Raw genomic sequence first — 21376 nt, 5'->3', positions numbered from 1 at the left:
ACTACTTGCCCCACTTCATGCCTTATTTTATTGTCCTTGGAAAAGTCATTTATCTCTTTTTGTTTCAATTTCCCATTCATAAACTTGGGCTAAAACTACTTTCAGGGTCACAGTGGAGGCATAATCATGAGTTTACTGAAGATGAGGACAACTAAGACCATATGGTTATACAAATACTTGTCACTGGTAGAAAATTCTGCTTTTCCCCATGAGTTTCTCACCAAAGTGATGCTAAGCTATTCCAGCTTCTCACTCACTTTCTAGTGATACTGGGAATAAGGAGGGTTTGACTGTGTCATGGTTCTTGCAACAGAAAATGTTAGGGTACTGTACTCAGTCTTTCTGATTCACCTGTAATGAAGCTACAGCGTAAAGATAAGTAGCCCATGATCAAGACACACTGGTCATCTTACGTATAAACTCCTGTCTTGGACAATAGCCAAATTCCATAACTAATACAGTGGTCAGCACAAGAAACTGGTGAGACTGAGGAGAATCATGTAATTCCTTTACACTCTTTGGTTGATTTCCAGTGAGGAGATACACCGTCAGGCCAAGAACTGAGAACACTGATTTAACTGAAGTTACTTCTTAATAGCTCCCTTGCATGTATGATCAGACTCTGTCCTGGCTATGATTGTGGAAATCCAGAACAGGTTCTCTGAACTTGGTCATTACATAGGCCTAAACTGAGTACAGAATTTAACTGTGTTTCTCTGTCTGGCAGGAGCATTTCCTCTAGGGGCTACAACATTGTGAGGAAATAAATAACTAAATACTTCCTTGTAGGTCTTTCAATAAGACTTCCCACCCTGAGCAGATTTCCTTGTTTCCCTAGAGGCCATTAAACCTTTTTTTGTTACCTTCTATACTGTAATATTGTGCATAGCTATGACTCCCTTGGACTCTCTTTTTGCATTTATCTTTTGTCATTACTATGTTCCTCTGAGGTGGCTGATGGTGAACTATAAACTACTTTATATTGTTTTCTAAAACATGCAGCCCTTGCTTTTAAAGATCTTTTCCACTGACCAGGGTTTAATATGTTACCAGCTAAAGTGCTTGTTTTCTATTTGATTTGTGATTAGAAATGGACAAGCCAATAAAACCTTAAAACAGGCATGCACTTGGCTCAGGCTGCTTGGCATTTGTTCAGCCTACATAGCTAACTCAAAAAAAAAAAAAGCCAGTCCAGAGAGGTTATTTTACCATTAGTTCCTGGCAGCCAGAGCGGCCTTACAAAGCAGCTTGTACATATTCCTTGTCATATGTGTAAGATCAGCTTGCAGAGTCATTTAAGCATTGGCTCTGGTTCAGACCAGCATCTTAACATTGTAATCAAAGTATCTGGCTTGGATCAGTAATGGGCTATGATTTTATATATTGTCTGCATAAGGAAATTAAAAGATCTCAAATACAGAGAAATTCAGACTGATGATATATTTAAAAGGCACTATGGTTTCCCTTACATCCAGTAATATTAGCTGTTTCAGCTAGTTGCTTTTTAGAAACATTTGAAAACAAGGCCTATGTAAAACTCAGTCCATATATTTGGGTCACAAAATTAGAACTTCAAATGGAAATTTAAAACAGCTGTGTTTGAAACACTGAGGACAATTCAGTGTGTCCAAGTGAGCTGGGAAACAGTCTTCTTTTTTTTTGTCGCAAAAGACATATCTGCCCTGTATAAGAAAATAATATGGAAAGGCAGCAGTTCCTTTCAACTGTGTGTGGAATCACCAACAGTATAGCTATGAAATATGGTTCTTGTTAGGTCAGGTGCAATGCTGTGCTAACACAGCTAAGCTGATTCCAGAGTTAGCTGTATATTGAGCAGATAGTTGACTCGCATTCCATCTAAGTCAGGGATCTTGGATCTGTACATCACTCTTCACACCATGGTGCAGGTACATCTAAAGGTGTCTGAAGGTTTCTGAACATAGGTACTGGTTCCTACTGGGAAGCCTACCACTACATCAGTTGTTTCAGCAGACATAAAATGTGCAAGCATTTTTAACATTGCAGTAGCTGATTACACAAACCTTTTGGTAGTTAAATACCCTTAGGAACAAGAGCCAAATGTCTTTCATTTTCCAGCAGCTGTACAATTATTTCATGGTAACCCCTGTTTTAGCAGTACTGGATAGTACTACTAGAAAATTGTCTTCATCTTTATACCTCTGCAGTTATTTCAGCCAGGGTCTTTGCACTTCCATATGGATGTAATTGCATCCATCTGCCATAATGAAATGAAAGAATGTTTATTTTAACTGTTAATCAAAAATGAAGAAAATAGTTGCACCAGTTCATCATTTAACCAGCTCAAGACTGTTCTTTGATTCTGCTCCTGTCAGCTAAAGATTGTATTCTAAGTTTGTGAAACTGATAAGATTTTTAAATGGCTGTAATTGCATCACAATCCCTTCAGCTTGAATACTAATGCTATTTTTCATTTTTTTCATTGTTGTTTAAAAATCAACATTACTTCACAACTGATGCATATTAAACAACTCCCTTTTCTTTCACAAATTTGAGCCTGAATTTGCAGATGTTTCTAAGTAATCATTACTCAATTGAGTGGTTTCAGTTAAGTAGTTAAAAAGACTATTAGAATGAATAAAGTTAGGTAGTAGAAATGTTTCCACTGTTACACTCATGTGCAATATAGGAAAAAAGCTTGTGCTGATTCAGTCCTGTCTAAAGTCAGTTGGAAACTGTTTTTTCTCCAAATACGTAAGAAATAAAATCAGCATAGAAGAACTGCAGAGGACTATCCAGCTCAATTCCTTCATGTAATCCCGAGTTAGAGAGATGAATACAGATTGTGAGCCTGTGCCAGAAAATCCACCATTTAAAGGATTCAGGAAAACTGAATTGTCTCACTGGTATCTGTTAAGAATAAATTAATTTTCCAGTTATCGATATTACTTCATCTTAGTCTCAACTGTGGCACAATCTAGAACTTTTGAAGAAAACATCCACTTCAGTGGAAGACTTTTTTTTCCCCTCTCTTCTTTCCAGTTTTTTCTATGGATGAAAAATAAAAATCCACCAATCCTAATCATACACTGTAGTGGAGGCTCTTGAATTCTCAGGCACCAACTCCCTTCCTAAGCAGGTTGGATATCACCAGAGCCACTATTAAAAGCTTAATAGCTACTCTGTTTGCCTAGGCTGCTACCAAAACATCTCTTTTTGAGTTGGCCTGAGTACGAAAGCTGTTCTGCTCATCTACACTCTGATTCTAGTAGAACAAAAGTGTCAAAGATACCATAAAGAAGCAGGACAACTATTGAAATGATTATAGTTTTGCGGCTTTCAAGAAAAATCCCTCAAACTTCATAAGGAACTTTGGTTTCTTGACTTCAACATAAAACCAATCAGGAACACAGAGAGACAGACTTTGTGGAGACAAAAGACAGTTATTTTTTTTCTTGTCTGATTTATTCTTTTCTGCAGTACATATATTTGATGCTGCCTAAAAGAACCCTTTCTTTCTCAGGAAGCAGTAGATTAGGAGGAAATAAACCCTGCAGATGCTTTGCTCAGAAGGGCCCTGATACCTGGAAGCGTTTGCATTGTGTGGTAGTGGTCCCAGCTTGCTGCTCTTGCTCATGTGCATAATACATACTCCAGTAAACCAGGCTGGTATCTTATTTATTTGTCTTGCATGTATGAAGCTTTAAAGTTACTGGAATAATCTTTGATGGGTTTATGAGTTCATCAGGACTTCTTACGCATACCACTATGCTGGCTAGCCCAATACAAGAATAGCTGAAGATACGTGAACTACTGGATCTGCACATTGCAATTTTTAAACATGGATTTTCTTATACTTGAGGAGTTAATGTCAATAATTTTCAGGTCCCATTATAAGTTGTGAATTTTTTACAAACAGTATTCGTCCTTTTGAATAATTAAGTACTGATTTTATTGATCTGGGCTTACAACATCTGTCAGAAAAATAAGATACAGCTCGTTAGGTTTGAATTGATTATTAAGTTGTTCTATAATTTCTGCAATGTGTGTTTCTCATACCAGAGAGAAAAGAGAGACCATGGGAATCGTGGATATATTCAAGAGACTTCTGGAGAGGTCAAATGAGGACAGGAGTGCCACGACTCCATGCGCCACCTCATGGTGGAATCTGGAACGCCCAAGGAGGGTGTTACATTTGGCTGTAGAGTTGGGAGAGGATTGCCGCTCTGACCGTGGAGTTATTGAGTTGTAGTTATAATCAGAAATATTATCGAAAATATAGTTATGGAACAGACACTCTTCTGCGAGGTTTTACTGTAGGCAGTTTTGGACTGTTTTGCGGCTGTTGGGAAATGTTCATCTCACGAGCATCAGTACTGTGGTTCAGACATTCGCACTAAAACACTATCCAGCTCCTCACCGGCATGTTCCTGTGTGTTACCTCGTGGGAGATGGGAGTTGTTGAGGTGGTAATTCTTGTTTTAAAAGCGTATCAGAAGTAGCAGTCTGCGCTACAAGTATCTGTCGAACATCCGTGGTGCCCTCTTCTGCCCATGGTCACCTGCCCCACTGGAGGGGCCAGGGCATTTCATAGAATCATCAGGTTGGAAAAGACCTCTTGGATCATCTAGTCCAACCATTCCTGTCTGCCACTTAACTATGTTCCTGAGCATTTCCTTCGTGTTTGCGAGAGGATTTATGGTGGAGTGGAGCTTTTCAGAAACAGGGCATGAGGCGCAGGCTGGGAAGGATGCTCGAGGAGAACAAGTCTTACGAGGAGTGTCTGAGGGAACTGGGGTTGTTTAGCCTTGCAAAGAGGAGGCTGAGAAGAAATCTTATTGCTGTCTACAACTACCTGAAAGGAGGTTGTAGAGAAGAGGGAGCTGGCCTCTTCTCCCAAGTGACAGGGAACAGGAAAAGGGGGAATGGCCTCAAGTTGCACTAGGGGAGGTTCAGACTGGGCATCAGGAAGAAATTTTCCACAGAAAGGGTCATCAGGCACAGGCACAGGCTGCCCATGGAGGTGGTGGAGTCACCACCCTGGGAGGTGTTTGAAAGACGGGTAGATGAGGTTGCTCAGGGACATGATTTAGTGGTTGATAGGAATGGTTGAACTCGATGACCCGAGAGGTCTTTTCCAACCTAGTGATTTTACGATTCCTTCTCCTTAATGTCTGCCGCGGAACCCGTGCGGGCAGAGGTGCGACGGGCGGTCCCGGAGCGCTAGGAGCCGGGAGGGGATGGAGAGAACAGCAGCCCCCTCCGCCGGCTCACGCTCTCTGAGAACACCGCATTCCCCGTTTCTCTTTTGTTCGCGGCTCTTCTAGCCCAGGTTCCCTTCGCCGTGCGCTCCCCCCGCAATTATCACCCCCCCCAACCTGTTACGGGCGGGCGGGGCGGGGCGGGGCGGGGCCGGGCGGAGGGGCTCGCACCGCCCCGCACCATTGGCTGCGCCCCCGCCCGCTGCTCTGTCCGCGCCTCGGTGCCAGCCGGGCGGGCGGGGTGCGCAGGCGCGGCGGGCGCGCATCCAGCGCCGCCGGGGCCGGGGGGAGCGCTGGGGCCGCCCGCGGGCTCGGCGCGGGGCGAGGGAGGACGAGGAGGAGGCGGCAGTCAGCGGGAGCGGTGAAGAGGAGAAGGAGGAGGAAGAGGAGGAGGAGGAGGGATGCCCACTCCTCTGCTTGCTCTCCGCCGCCTCCGCGTCTTCATGAATTAACGCTGCGCGGTGGGGGCGGGGGACAGGACCGAGTGTCCCGGCGGCACCGGCGACCCAGGCATGGCCAGCTCGGTGAGTACCGCCGCCCGCCGGGAAGGGCTTGGCGCGATGTGGGGATTTCTCCTCGTCTGCGGGTTTCCCCTGCTTCCCGGAGCGCGCACGCATCCCCCGGGGGTGTTCCTGCCGCCGCACCGGGGGCACCGAGCGCCGGGATGGGACGCGGTGCGACCCTGACAGCGGCTCCTGGCTGCGGGAACGCACCTCCCGGCGGCTCCGGGGCTGCTTTACGCCCTCGCCTGCGCGGCCGGTGTTTTTTTTTTTTATTTTTTATTTTTTTATTTATTTTTTTTTTATTTTTTTTTTTTATGTTTGTGGTGCCTTTCTGTTTTGTCCCTCTTGCCGGGTTCCTCGGTGCCGTTCTGCTGGGGCGTTCACCGGGCGCTTTCCGCCTCTCCCTTCGCAGTGCGCCGTCCAGGTGAAGCTGGAGCTGGGACACCGAGCCCAGGTCAGGAGGAAACCCACCGTGGAGGGCTTCACCCACGACTGGATGGTGTTCGTCAGGGGGCCGGAGCACAGCAACATTCAGCACTTTGTGGAGAAAGTCGTCTTTCACCTGCACGAGAGCTTCCCCAGGCCGAAAAGAGGTGGGTAGGGCAGTGGGAGTCGAACGCCGGCGGGTCGGTGCCGGGCTCCGTGGAGAACAAAAGCGGCCGTCGGTGCGGTGGTGTTTGCCGGGGGCCTTTCTCCCGCCTGCCGTGTGCTGCCCGGAGCCGGGGGTCTCCGTTCTGCCCCCCGCAGCTGCGCTGTTAGCAGCCCGCGCCCGGAGACCCCTTGGCGGCCGTGGGTCGTGGTCCAGGCTCCTGCCGGGCTCTCCTCGCCGGTCGCACAGGGCTGGCTTCTCTCTCGGGGTAGGTCTGCGCCGGAGGTCTCTGCCCACGTGTTGCTTTCTTCTGTCTGGTGTTGCTTTCTCCCGATGTACTGTATGACTGGCCGGAACGGGGATGTCTGGATACGTGTTCACGCTCTGATTTTGGTACTTTCGTTTGGACTCGCATCTGCGCTTTGCTTTCTGATTAGTTCTCTGGTTCATCATCATCAGGGCTTTACCCTTACCTAAGTACACGAAAACATCTCGAAAGGTGTGTATGCGTGGTCCGTAGCCGCATAAGTTGGGCTGGGAGAGGTGTGAGAAGACTTTTGTTTTCAGATCTAAATCCTAAGACCTTACTGTCCCGATTATTGTAGTCAGATTAATAGAGGTAACAGTCCAAATGAAAGAAATGAGCAGGTTTATTTATTTATGCGGGCACAATGGATAGTAGTTATCTTTCATTTCATCAGTAATCTTTATTGGCATCTGGAACCCCTGCAGTTCCTTAGGACAATGTCATCATAAATCCTGTGTGCTTAGAGGTAGTTGTGGAAAAATTGAATGTTCAGGGAACAAAAGCCAGGAAATTTTTCAGTGTTGAGATAAAAAAAGATTGTTTTTTTTTGTGGTAATGTAAAAATGTGTGTTTTGGTTTAGTGTTTATTAGTTTGAAGATTCCAAGATGTGGCTTTTTTTGCTTAAATTATTGTATTTCTGCTACAATATTTTCCTTCCTTTAAGGAACAGCATGTAAGAGTTACACTATTTCAGCTGGAGATTATCTTCTAAACTTTAAGCTAGTAACTCCCTTTTATTACCACATGCCAGTAAATTTTTAAATCTTTTGTACACCAGTGCAGTACTGCACAGTTATTTGTGGATTGTATGTAGCAGTGCAGTACTTCTGATGAATTAGATTGCCCAGATTGCACTGTGGAGTCTTCCTCCTGTTTTCGTTTATTTTTTGTATGAAAAAATATGACTTTAAGTCAGTCTAAAAAAGTTTGTCAGAGAAACTACTTAGAACAGGTCTGAGCGGTCTAAGGTCAGATAGCATTATCAGTATTCATTAAATCAGATGATATGTCGAAATCGGTGGTAGAAAGTACATTTAATTCCTTGAAGCTCTGCCTGCATAGGGAGTGTTTATGGTGCTCTATGCTTTTATTATCCTTTATTTATTTATTTGCTTGGTGTCTGCCTCAGGGAACATGATGCTGCAGCCCAGACTTGGAGTTTGGTTGCTAGGTGTGATGTGGAGCTTGCTAATAAGAATATATTTTAGGGCTTTCACAAGCATTAAGATACGTGGTTTGCTGATGGGAATGCTTTGTGTCTCCAGCTGCTGGGTTTAGTTGTGCAGTCATTTTAGCCATTGTTTTAAAGTGTTTATTTTGGGATTTCATTTGTATGCATCGTTTTCATGATGTGGCAACTGCTGGGAAAGATGCCAGCTTGTGTAGCCCAGGAGGGGACTGTGATCGCACATGACTTGGATCGTAGGTGAACACTGCAACCGTTCCCATCCAGCAGAGCTCAGGCTCAGATGGCAAGTGCTCCTTTGACTTCTGGGTTTTGCTTAGCCTCCTAAAACTACAGAAAAGCATGAAAAATACATGTTGAAGAAATTTCAGGCCCCTGAAATCCCATTGGGAAAGATGAGCACTGTGCTACCAAGTGGGATTTGTGTATGAATTACCTAGCAGGCTTTCTGCTGTTCAGAAGTGTTTAAAAGAGTGGTGGTGATGAGTGCCTTGTAAATGGGAACATTTTGTGTATCTTTCTGATTTAGAAATACCTTTGATATTTTTGACGAAAATATTCTAGGTTTTCTTGACTCTGTAAATCAGCACTGTTACTTTGATGTGACTTCAGATAGCCTTCAGAGTAGTTTCTTAAGTGCTATATATTTAATAGAAATTATATGCTTTCTTGTAGTGTTAGTCAAACTGTCTTCCATCGCTACCTCTGAAGTTATGTACTTTGTTTTTTTATTTTAAGATAAGTTACTGCCTGGAGATACTTTGAAAGTTCTGAAACTAATCTTGAGCCATGGGTTTAGCAAGCTGAGGAAGTTGTACAGTATTAATCATAAACAAATACTAGTATACTTACCAGCCATAATTACATTTAGCTCTCTGGTAAGTGATTTTTTTTTTTTTTAATTGCTAGATTCTGCTGTGAATGGCTACTGTAATGTGTATGCTTGCTAGGAAAAAGTTTTAATTCATTAAGTCTATCTGCAGAGCTCACAGATCAATTTGAAAATAGTAAATGAACAGACAGACTATCATAGATGGTGTTAGCTCATAATTTGTTTCTGATGGTAGAAGAGGCATAGTCATTCCAAGCATCTAGAGGTCAAGGGAGATGAATTATTTTCAGTGCATTTGCTTTGCATGTTTTTGAGAATAGCTGGATAAATCACCACTTTGCTTGTTACCACTCTGGCTTTGTTTCTCTTCTGGCTAAACTAAAGATCTTGGAAATACTAGAGGTCTGTGGTGAGTGTGCAAAGATGTATCCAAGTGTTTGTTTCACTCATTCTTGTGGCAGAGAGAGTCCTGTACCCAAAAGTTGCATTGGTTTTAAGGTGGAAACAGAGCTAGGAGCACTGTTTGGTCATTGGAGTGCAGAGCTGGTTGGTTTGTGTATGTAGTAAGATGGGAAGGTAATGATGGCTAACAGGGAACAGAGTGTAGATAAGCTTGAGTGACTTGCTTCATCTTTCACTGTCTCACCTTAAAAACTTGAGCTTGGCAGCAGTTTTATTGTTTTGTATTTGCCTTGTGGTGACTGAGTGCTTCAGTTTATCCTTGAATGGTAGAGGCATTTGCAGTGGCTGATTCCCATACTTACTTCCATTTAATGACCTGCTCCTGCCATCTGAATTCCTTGAGTGGTTTTGGGGACACACACACAACTGTAGGACTATTTGTCAGTTAAAGAAAGTAGGCTCATGGCCAAATTTAGTTTTGGGTAGTTTTCAGAACAAAAGCACTCTAAAATAATCATGCAATCACAAGTACCACTGTTGTCAAATCTTGTGTATTTTGTGATGCTGATGTAAATTGCTTAAGAGAAGACATGGAGAATTTCTAAGGTTATAGCTTTATTTCAAAGCATGTGTTGCCTACTTTTCATTATTCATGTGTAGAAAATAGTGCTGCATGTAGAAGTGCAATATTTTGAAGCATGTCTGTGAAACAAGATTTGCCGTCAGATTATGGTTAGTTTCGGTCTGCTGTGAGACTGCCTCTGAAAGCAGAGCTGTTGCTCCTGTCTGATAATGCATCATGTTATTTCTTTGGATGCTAAGCAGTGCAGAAATATATTTTTCCTTTTATTTAGCAAATATTGGTACCCAGCAGGAGTAGTCCAACTTGCTATTTATCTTGCCCTTCCTTGGCCAACTGAAATACTGTATGTATCTCTTGTGTTTCAGAGACTCGTTATTATGCATTGTGTGCAGACACCCTCAGCTTGAATACTGTGTTCAGTCTTGGGCCCCTCACTATAAGAGAGACGTTGAGGTCCTGGAGTGCGTCCACAGAAGAGCAACGAAGCTGGTGAAGGGGCTGGAGAACAAGTCTTATGAGGAACGGCTGAGAGAGCTGGGGTTGTTTAGCCTGGAGGAGGCTGAGGGGAGACCTTATTGCTCTCTTCAACTACCTAAAAGGAGGTTGCAGAGAGGAGAGTACTGGCCTCTTCTCCCAAGTGATAGGTGATAGGACAGGAGGGAGTGGCCTTAAGCGTGTCAGGGGAAGTTTAGATTGGACATTAGGAGAAATTCCTTCACCAAAAGGGTTATCAGGCACTGACAGAGGCTGCCCAGGGAGGTAGTTGAGTCATCATTCCTGGAGGTATTTAAAAAGTGGGTAGATGAAGTGCTTTGGGATTTAGTAGTGGACAGTTACGGTTGGAGTTGATGATCTAAAAAGTCTTTTCCAGCCTAATGATTCTATGTCTGTGTCAGGCCACGTTGGTTCCAATGTAGTTTTTGAGTGGTCAAATTTCCATTAATTGGTGGTGCGTTTTGACAAACCAGATTTTTCTCATAAAGAATGACTGGGCTAATATTTCTGTGCTAATGACTTAATCAATATGAAAATGGCAGTTTGGGCTCTGGAATGTTGTAATTATAAAAATTCTAGTTCTCCTAGAACTCTACCTAGAGTTCTCCTCTAAGGAGAACAATGGTTGCTGCATCTTGTAGTTCAGTTAGTTTTACAGTCATCAGGCAAAGCGATGGAATTGGAGCTGCTTGTTATTCACTCTAGGGTGGGCCACACTGTAACATTCTGCTAGATAAGTCTGCATTTCCAATGCTGGTTGTTTTTGTTAAGGTTTTCCTAGTGCAGAATGAGACTTTAGTGAACCGTAATATTTTGAAATAGGTTTAGCTACTGTAAAAGGTGTTGATAACTACTTCCTAGTAAACACATTCTTTCTCTTCTCCTGGGAAAGCTTTTCCAGTTTTGTTCCCGCAATTCACTTAGGTGTTTTTTTCTGAATAGTTTCCCTTAGAAAAGTAACAAAATCTCCTCTTCAGAATACATTGTGTTGTAGGAGTCTGGTAAGAGGGAAGGAGTGCAAAAAGGTGCAGTCCTGTTATCACTGGCATTTTTTAATTGTTTATTTGTTTTTCTAAGATAACTTTGTCCCAGAGGCCATGGTATTTTGGGCAACAGCAAGGCAAGTAGTGTGAGGTGTCTTTTTTGGTGGAAGAGGCTGCTCTGCACGCCCACACATACCTATGGGCTGACTTCAGTTCTGGTGCTTCATGGTGCATTGTGACACACACTATGTGAGTGGCACCCAGTTTTGGTTCTTTCACCCTCAGTGCAGAGAAAATTGTTCAGTTTGCTTGTAAGCTCTTCTCAGGAGAACATATTTGCAAGTAAGCCCTAATACAGTATGTGATTTTATTTAGAAAGGGGAAACTTCTTAATTAAAAATGTCATGGCTTTTTTTTGTCCTATACACTAGCTTGAAAGGAAAAAATAGCAATCAAATTTTGCTTTTGTGCATTTAGATTCATTGTACAAAAACTGAACTAGGCTGAATGCATCAGTTGCTCAACTTGTGATTGTCAAATTGATGCAGTTACAAGATGTATTTATGCTCCTCCATGGAAATATTTAGATCTGCTATTTTGAAGGAATCTTTACATTTAGACAAAATTTTCATGGTGACAGTTTAGTCCTCTTCTGAAAGCACTTTGTGTAGTATATTTAGAAACAATATCTAGTGATCTATATTTTGGCTGTAGAAATGCTTAATGAAGCTTCCTAAAAGTATTTATTGGTAATATGCTGGCCAAGAAAATCAATGAAGTGTCTTAGAATGAACTTTGATTAAGAAAAATGATGCAATTGTCCCCTGTGGTCTATTTTTTTTTAATGTAATTTGCTTTTCAACTATTTTGCTATGTTAGGAGGCACATTAGTGGAACGGAGAGTAGATACTCAATCTTTCCATCTGTTCCTAGTCTTATTAATGTGTTGATGACAATGCAAATGATGCTGCTTTTAGGAGCCTGCATGTTGTCTTGTGAAATTTTGGAGATGATAGCTAAATAGTATTCTCTTAACTCTTCTTGCTTCCCCCCCCCGTCTTTTATGAGATGTCTCGCTACCTCCTTACTCTGTTTAAAGTCAACGACAGACTTAACTCTATTAATTTTAGGAAACTGGGTAGTGTTCAGTGTGAGGATGGGGACTCTCAAGCAGAATATTACCATATGATGCAGTTTTTCCCTTTGTACCAGCTAGTGCGGGCAGATGGTCAAAATCAATAAACAGGCAGTTTCCTGCTGGATATTTTAGTAGGGTATTTAGCCACATTTGTAGCAACTTACGTTAATTGTAGGTCTGTTTTGTGTTCTGGCATTTTTTTCCCTCTTAAATTTTGCCTAAGACTAACCCTGTGAAGTACAATAAACATGGGGGGAATTTCTTTTTCCACCAGTCTTACAGATACAAGTTTGATACTGAATCTTTTAGGGCAGGTGTTGCTATTTTAGTTCCGAAACTGTTGTGTTCTTGGGCATGGATTTCCTCATCAGTGGATTTCAGCGGTAGGCAAATTTAAGTTCTAATGCCTAGTGAAGATTTCATTTGTTTAACAGGAAACTCTTGAGACTTAATGTTCTTGGTAATAGGAGGCTGAATAGCTTTGAGAGTACATAGGTGTTTTCAAGTGCACTTTCTAATTCAGCCCAAGGCAAATCACAAGGGCATTTCACAGCTTTCTTTTTGAGAGAGAGTGAGAAGTGTTTGAAAATAAGAAGGCTATCGAGTTTCCTTTTTACATGAGTGCTATCACTAAACAATTGGTGGCTTTGGTAAGATACTCTATGGGAAAACCGGTTTCTAATAAATAACTTTCTCTCCATGATTTCTCTCTAAAAATGATCACGTTCCTTGTGAATGCTTACACTTATTTAGAAATACACAGCGTAACAAAAACTTGATTCTGAGATTGGGAAGTATACATGTTTTGGGAGTATACAAATCTGATGATCAGTTTCCATCAGAAGTGATTCACTCTCTGTGAAGACTTGCATTGTATTTAGCTGAAATGAATTTAAATGCAGACGTAAGTGTGACAGTAGGTGCTCAAGGTGTGTAGATACTGTACAGAAATGACAATGCATGAATATCAAGGCTGCTGCATCCTCCAGTGTCACAAGCTTACAGTTTGATTTAAAGTTTATTGCACATTTTTTTTGTGTGTGTCAACACAAACTGTGGGGTTTGCCTTGAGTGCATGATTTTCAGTTCTTCTGCATGGGATGTCTAGTATTGGTTAGATTTCCTCCCCTGTCAATGTGTATCTGCAAAGGCAAATGGCTGATTTCTGTCAGAACTGCCAGGTGGTTCTGGTTCTCATTTTGTAACTCTATTTAAAGATGAACCTAGGTTATTTATTTCACAGGAAGTTAATTTTGAATGCCATTTAATTGCCAATGGAGTATTTTTCATTTTAAGAATATACGGTTACCTCTTTCTCAAGTTACAATATTAATTCTCTGTGATTGTAAATCATGCAGATTTTAGATGGTAGGAAATTAGAGTTACAGGGATATCATACCCAAGATATTTGGATAGCTATAGAATAATACTCCCTTTAAGGACAGAAAATCAGACTGCATGTAAAATCAGCTGTATCAGTTCTTTAGTAAGACGAGGGGGGAAGATACCTCAAAATGTTTAAATCGATAGACATTTAAATTTGTTAGCATTTATTTGATAATATGAAACCAGCTGGGTTTGATTGCTGTTTATAGTTGTTACTCTGTTCTGTGCAGCCTTTATGCTTAGAAAAAAAGATATTTAAGAAATATGTAAACAACATTCACTGTTACAGGTTAGACAATCTGAACTGTAGGTATAATTAAGATTTTTCAATGCTGTGTTAGTAAGCCATATAATCTTAGGAATTTGTTTTGGTGTTTTGGTGTGGTGGTTTTTTTTTTTTTTTTTGGTCTGTGTGTCCAGGGTATGAAGGCTGTTTTTGTAACTGTGCTGTGCAGTGTAGTTAGGTGTGTTTGGTCTAGGTTGTTTGGTTGTTTTCTAATTCAGGTTTGGGTGCGTAAAGTGTTGGAGAGGGTAATTCTGCCCTTTATTCTGTTAAAATCTGTGGAAAAGACTGACAACCTTATAGGTGCAGCCTGAAAAGCCTGTTGATAATGCTTGCAATAGGTGTGGAAAGCACAGATTAATTTATAAAGATTTGATCCAGAATTAAGCATGTAGGCTGCTGCAGTTTGACTACATTAATTTTTCTGAGGTTGTTATGATAGACAGGAGTACTTCTAAACCAGCAGAATTTAGTTAACGTGCAACTATTCTGTTTCTTCCCTTCCCAGCAGTGATTGATAGGCATATATGAAAACTAAGGAATGGCCACATTCTAGCACTTCAATATATTTGCCTGAAAATCATGGTTTCTCATCTTGTTACAAAACATTTCAAATTCTAATTGGAAATGTTTGCTTTCTGTGTGATTGCTGACTTTTTGCTACTCTTTCTAGTATATAAAAGAGAGGAAGAACAGACTGGTTTTGGAAATATTTGTATGCTTACTTTAATCTCTGTATGGGAATTAATTTTAAGCTTAAATGTATTATCTTGACTACTGTTAAAGGATAGTGAAAATTTTAGCTGTGTAGAAAATAACTTCAACTGTACACTGTTGGGCAAAACGTATTGTTCAGTACATGTTAAAAAAATAAAGTAGTTAACTTTTCTAGACTGCCATTTATTTAAACAATGTTAGTGGACAGGACTGTTACTACTAGGCAGTCAGTCATGAGAGAGTTTCAGTATCCTTGTGATGGGCATCTTGGGAGGACTACAGAGAGGAAGCGAGATCATGTAGAGAGAAAAACAAAAGGACTAAAGCCCAACTAGAACTTAAATTGGCCCATTCTGTGAAAGATAATAAAAAATACTTCTATAAATATATCAACAACAAAAGAAGGACCATCCTTTACTGGAAGCAGGAGGAACAGTAGTGACAAAGGATGAAGATAAGGCTGAGGTACTTATTGCCTTCTTTGCCTCAGTCATTAATAGTAGGTAAGGTATTCCCTGGGTACTCTACCGCAGTAGCAAGTACACAGCGAGGAAGAGCAGAATAAAGCTCCCATGATCCAAGAGGAAGTGGTTAGAGACCTGCTAGGTCAATTAGACATTCATAAGTCTATGGGGCCAGATGGCATCCACCCAAGGGTATTAAGGGAGCTGGTGGAGGTGCTTGCCAAAACCTCTTTCCATAGTCTACCAGCAGTCCTGGCTGACTGGGGAAGTTCTACTTGACTGGAGGCTGGCAAATGTTACGCTGATTTAAAGGAAGGGCTGGAGGGAGAATCCAGGAAACTACAGGCCTGTCATTCCGGCCTTGGTGCCAGGGAAGATCATGGAGCAGGTCATCTTGAGTGCTATCTCACAGCACGTGCAAGACAACTGGATGATCAGCCCCAGTCAGCAAGGGTTTATGAAACGTAGATCCAGCCAAACTAACCTGATCATCTTCTGTGACAAGGTAACCTGTTTGATGGATAACAGAAAGGCTATGGATGTAGTGTACCTGGACTTCATTAAAGTCTTCACTGAAAGAGTTATCAGGCGCTGGCAGAGGCTGCCCAGGGAGGTAGTTGAGTCACCATCCCCAGTAGTTGAAGTGCTTAGAGATATGGTTTAGTAGTGGACAGGTACGGTTGGAGTTGATGATCTGAAAGGTCTTTTCCAACCTAATGATTCTGTGATTCTATGAATTTACTGTTTGTGCTTGTTGTATGGAAAACCTCCTGACTCGGAGATGCTGATTGTTTTCCTCGTTCTAGGTATAAGTAACGTGAATGTAACATGTGTCTTGAAACGGGGGTTGACAGACAAGGTGTTCTGGATTTCTAGTCTTGTAAGGGAAGTCAAGGACTTTCTTTGTATATTTAAAAGGGAAACACTATTTTACCTTTCATGTGCTATCTTTAAAGGGCAAATGGTCCAGGAAAGAATAACATTGAGATTCAATTGAGACAAAACTACCTAATATTGTGGGTAAACAGCATTGGACTTGGAGTATTTTATTGAAGCATTTGATAGAACCATTTAGAGAATGGATGTTGAAGCCATTGCAGCACTAAAATCATGCTTTACTGAAAAGCAGGAGAGGTGAATTGAACTTGAAATATTGTACTCTCTGAACATAGAGATGTGTACGTGTGGAATCATATTTAATTAGTTTTCTTTAAATAGGATACTGTCTCATGATTTTTTGTTTCCTTGTTTGGTTTGGGATTTTTTTCTTTGCTTTTCCTTGTCCAACCTTGGTGCTTACTGTATTTCTGGATTTGCTTGGTGACTCAAAATGACTTAATATTACCATTAGGAAAGACAAAACTGTATGAAAGAATAAAGTATATTGAAATGTGCACAGTCATATTAGTGGGATGGAAATCAGTCTCAAATCTGTTTCTATGAAAAGGTTAATGAAAATAAATTTTTAGAACTATTCCAAAGTATGTATCACTAGTTGTGGAAAGCTGAAGAACTTTCATTTTTTCTAAAAACCAGCATGCCCTTGCAATATGTTTTGAGCCAGTGTTGTACTGTTTTGCACTGTGAGAAGGTAAATGTCTACTTAGGGAAATAAGTAGGCAGTAATAAGCACAAGTTTGTTCTTTTTAGCTAGATCCAGTGTCAAGTATTTTCCAGCCAATACCCAATTGCTGTCTTTCACTAGAGGCCCACTGAGAAACTGGAGGTACTCAGGGTCCAAGATTTGTGCCTGGCCTGCACTTGCTTGCCACAGTCTGTGCTGTGCCAGAGCTTGGAGATTTTACGTCATTGACCACTATCTAAGCATGCACACTGCATTCTAGAATCCAGCTCCCATCTGTGACAGGCAGTGCATGAGGGAGCATCCAGCAATCTGCTCTCTCATGGATGAGCTTGCAAGGAGACAGGTAGATATGTACTGCCGGTGGATAATCACACATGAGATCTATATTGGCGTTTTTTAGCAAACACGGAGGAAAGGGTTTTGCTGTGTTTTAAGAGTGAATGTCAGAAGTATGTATGCAAGTTGTTCCCTAAACTTAGTAGCTGTCCAGAAGATGAAAGTACTAGTGTACTTAATTGGCCTTGCACAAGACAAAAAAATCCCCAGCAGGTAAACTTCAGTCATCTCAAAAATAATGAGAGCTATATTGAGGAATAGAGACAGGTCTGCTCTCATCTGTGATGTAGTTCTGGTACTCTTAAGACTTTTATGATGCTGAAGTTTTTTTCCTGTCTGTCAATAATTTGTCTCAGGTGTCTTTTTAAGTAAGTGTGTGATTTCTGTGAGTCTGTGAATATTGTTAATATACTTATTTGTATTTAGCATATATTCTGGTACAGAAAGTTCAGCTTCTTAAATTTGGTGAGGCTTTTCTTGCCCTTTCAGTTGATCCAGGCTTTAGCCCAGTTCTGCAGAATATTGCTGTGATGTCTTCTCAGCAGGAAGTGTTTTACCCATAACATATAATTTATTCAGTAATTCATAACACTTTGGCTAATAGAAGCAGCAATGTAGTAGTACAATTGCCTGTCCTTTTTGTCTGAAGAATAAGGATACTTTAGGAAGTTTGACATTTCAGACTATAAATAATTTTTTTTGAGATTGGTCTTAGTGTGAGAACCAGCGTACTCCCTTGCTTAATAAAAAATCAACTAGAACACGTAAGTGTGTTCTCTGTCTTGTTGTCTTAGCCTCTTCTTTCTGCTCTGTGTAAGTATAGGGAAATACTAGCCTTTCAGCCAGTTTCTGTATTTACCCAGCATCCTTTCTTTTAAGAATATTAGCTTTTACTATTCCTTAGTGCTCTCTTCTTTATAATACTTCCCTAGATACGTTGTTTTTTTTCAATAAAGGAGTCTGCTTAGAGCTGACTTACAAATGCTGTAAGGTATTTGTGTGTAAATGACTGTGAAGCAACTGCCTTTGGCAGTCTTGTGCAAATACACCAAGACCAACCCTTGAACTGAAATCAAACAAGGTAGCCCAGCAACACTAAAACACTTCAGTGTGCTTCTGCAGACATTGCGGTGCTGTCCTAGCACTGCTCTTCCAGTGGGTGGCTGGATGCACTATGAGTTGCCCTCTCCATCTTTAACGCAGTAGAGGCGGTAATGAAAAAGGCTCCTGTACAGCAGTGCCCTTATGTTGAGCATGCTTCACTGCTGAGGTGAATTGGAGAACTCCAGTGAAGTGGCAGCAGCCTATGATCTTCAAACTGGACCCGAGTAGGCAGGTTGTTCTGTATGAATCCAGTTACAGCACTTCTGTAGCTAAAACCTAGTAGAAGCAATGATTTCAATGGGTGGCTAAGCTTCAGAAACTCTCCTCAAGCAGAACCACGTTTGTGCTTGTACACACTTTTTACAAGTATTGACTGCTTTAGACATGAGACAGCTTTTTTGTGTGGGTTTTGTAGCTGTCTTAAGGTTTTAAGTTGAGATGATACATTACACCTACTATTTTTATATGCCTGTGCTTTAAGAAACTGAAGGTATCTGTTGGATGTTGCACTTAATTGAAGGCTGTTCTTATACTCGTGAATACTGTGTTTGGTTTTGGGCCTCTCGCTATAAGAAAGACATGGAGATGCTGGAGGGCGTCCAGAGAAGGACAACAAAGCTGGTGGAGGGGCTGGAGAACAAGTCTTATGAGAAGCAGCTGTGGGAATTGGGGTTGTTTAGTCTGGAGGAAAGACAGCTGATGGGAGACCTTATTACTCCTTACAGTTACCTCAAAGGAGGTTGTACTGAGTTGAATGTAGGTTTTTTCTCCCAAGTGACTAGAGATAGGATGGGAAGAAATGGCCTCAAATTGCGCCAGGAAAGGTTTAGATGAGGTGTTTAGGAAAATTTCTTGACTGAACAAGTGGTGAAGCATTGGGACAGGCTGCTCAGGGAGGTGATTCAGTCACCATCCCTGGAGGTGTTAAAAAACTCTGTACATCTGGTACTTAGGGACATGGTTTAGTGGGCATGTTGTTGTTGGGCTGATGGTTGGACTTGTTGGTTTTGGAAGTATTTTTCAACCTTAATGGTTCTATGATTCTATTACTTCACAGAAAGGGTTGTCAAGCACTGGAAGAGGCTGCCCAGGACTGAGTGAACATCCCTGGAGGTATTTAAAAGAGGTGTATATATAGCAATTAAGGACATCATTTAGTGGTGGGCTTGGCAGTGCTAGGTTTATGGTTGGATTCAATGACCTTAAAAGTCTTTTCCCACCTAAACTATTCTGTGATTCTGTGAAATGTTGAATCATCCCATACTGGAAAGTTTATTTTTCACCTACAAAATTATTTCCAAATGAACTAAATCTCTTTATTTTACATGAGAAAAAAGGTTAATATTTGACAAATGTAAATTGTCAAATAAGCTGTGAATGATTTTTGTTTTCATTATCCTTTTTATTGCCTGGAACTGTATCAAGGTGTTGGTTATATTAGTCTACTCATCTTAGTCTGCAGAGATGTTTCCTCACAGCTGTCTTGATGCCCGAGTTGCAGTTTTGCAGGAGTTTAAATACTGATAAAGTACTTATATATTGACATTTTAAGTATACAGTCAGAAATTTCTATCAGTGTTTCTGTGGGAATATTTAGTTTTGGTTTTTTTGTGTCTATGAATAGTTTAAATCTGGGAAGTTGTCAATCTGTTTGTCTAGACAATGGGAAATTTTACATTTTGGGTTTAGTTTCTTCCTTCATGGTCTGTCCTGAAGTCTAGATAATAGAAATTTCTTAAATAAAATCTAAACCTCTCTGTTCTCTTGATGTGATTTAGTGATGCATTGATTTGTAACTATTAAGGGAAGCTGTATAGCTAGCATGTAGTCTGTATGCGTGTTTATATGCATTGTAGTTTTAGAGGCCTAACAACCTTTCTTTTTTTTTACTTTAACAGTAAGTCATTTTGGAATCTAATGCAGTGATTAGATCAGTGTGTTTGCCTTGAGGCGTCAGTCACTTACTGTAAATTCAGAAAATTTATGGAACATTCTTTATTTGGAAGTAAAACTATTCAATAAAAGAAAACTGGCATCTGTATCTTTGAAAAACACTGAAGTGAATTAAGGGTAGTTAAGACTGCTGTGCAATCAGGCACTGAAGATAAGGCTTTTTCCTTCTCTTATTTCTGCCCTCCCTAGAGGGTTGTTTTCTTTCATATATTTCATGCAGCCTGTTGTACTGTACATTAATCTCATATAACTGGTCTGTAAACCATTTCTAGAATAGTTTTCACAAAGGCAGCATGGGGGCCCAACATTTTAACTGCAAATTAGGGATATAGTAAGTATAAAATGTCTTGAGGCCATAGCCAGGTATGGAATTAAAAGGGGTTTTGAAACTTTTCCTTGCCAAAGTTATGAATAGTGAATTCATTAAAAAAAAAGTGAATTCTTTAAAAAAAAGTGAATTCATAAAAAAAAGTGAATTCGTTAAAAAAAATACCTAAAAGAATGGGAGGAGGTGGTTATTGGGGAAAGGCATGGATTAAAGATTACTCGTCACTTTTGACTTTGAGTCTTTTACTTGACAGAGATCATCAGGTTGATGCCTATTTCTAAAATGAAGGATTTAAAACTAAATTATGGATTTTGTTTTTTTAAGGATGACGCTACTTTTAATGCAGCACTTACAGAGTGCATTAATTCTTTCTGTGAGGGGGAAAATGTGGTATGGGGGATAACACTCATTTATGCAAACTGGAACTCTAGAATAGAGACTCCATAATTTTAATTTAATATTGGCTCTGTGTATGTATATTTGTTTTTGTCTGCTCACAGTAGGAATTGCCAGCAAAAATTTTTTTAGCCTTTACACCAAAAAACAGCATTCACTTAAAATAAGAAAAGAGTTTAAAAATGTTTTGGATTTTTTTGTGTGTCTTTCAATCAATGCAAATTATATTACTCTGCTAATGTTTTCCTTGGCCAACATAAACGTTTCTCTCATGCAAAGAAATAGTCTTCAGTCTTCAACTTGTTCAGTTTTGTCTCTCTTAAACTCTAGGTCTTAAAAGGCAAGAACATTCCTGGTGTTATTTGAAAGGGTCAGATTGTGTCCCCTTGTGTTTCTTGGAGATGTTTAATGGGTATTGGAAAGTGTGTTGGTACAGCAAGAACTATCTCCACCTGCTTACAAGAGAGGTGGACCTTTTCATAATATAAATAGTAGCACAAAGATAAAGTAAGTATAGCTATATAAATCCTCAGATACCTGTGCTAGTTGACTTTCAATGTATTTG

The 21376-nt window shown here is 40.6% G+C and overlaps 1 protein-coding gene across 3 annotated transcripts in view; it reads left to right on the top strand.

The window, feature by feature from the left end:
• Positions 1–5536: 5536 nt before the first annotated feature.
• Positions 5537–21376, top strand: part of MLLT3 (MLLT3 super elongation complex subunit) — a 118871-nt gene continuing 103031 nt past the window's right edge. For all 3 annotated transcript variants that reach the window (XM_054055029.1, XM_054055030.1, XM_054055031.1), the window contains exons 1-2: positions 5537–5764; positions 6156–6336. In XM_054055029.1, the coding sequence (XP_053911004.1) occupies positions 5753–5764; positions 6156–6336 (193 nt within the window). In that variant the 5' untranslated portion in view covers positions 5537–5752. The remainder of the gene's footprint in view (positions 5765–6155; positions 6337–21376) is intronic.

This window comes from Cuculus canorus, chromosome Z (assembly GCF_017976375.1).
Source record: "Cuculus canorus isolate bCucCan1 chromosome Z, bCucCan1.pri, whole genome shotgun sequence".
NCBI lineage: Eukaryota > Metazoa > Chordata > Aves > Cuculiformes > Cuculidae > Cuculus > Cuculus canorus.
This window is presented reverse-complemented; position numbering and strand designations above follow the sequence as displayed.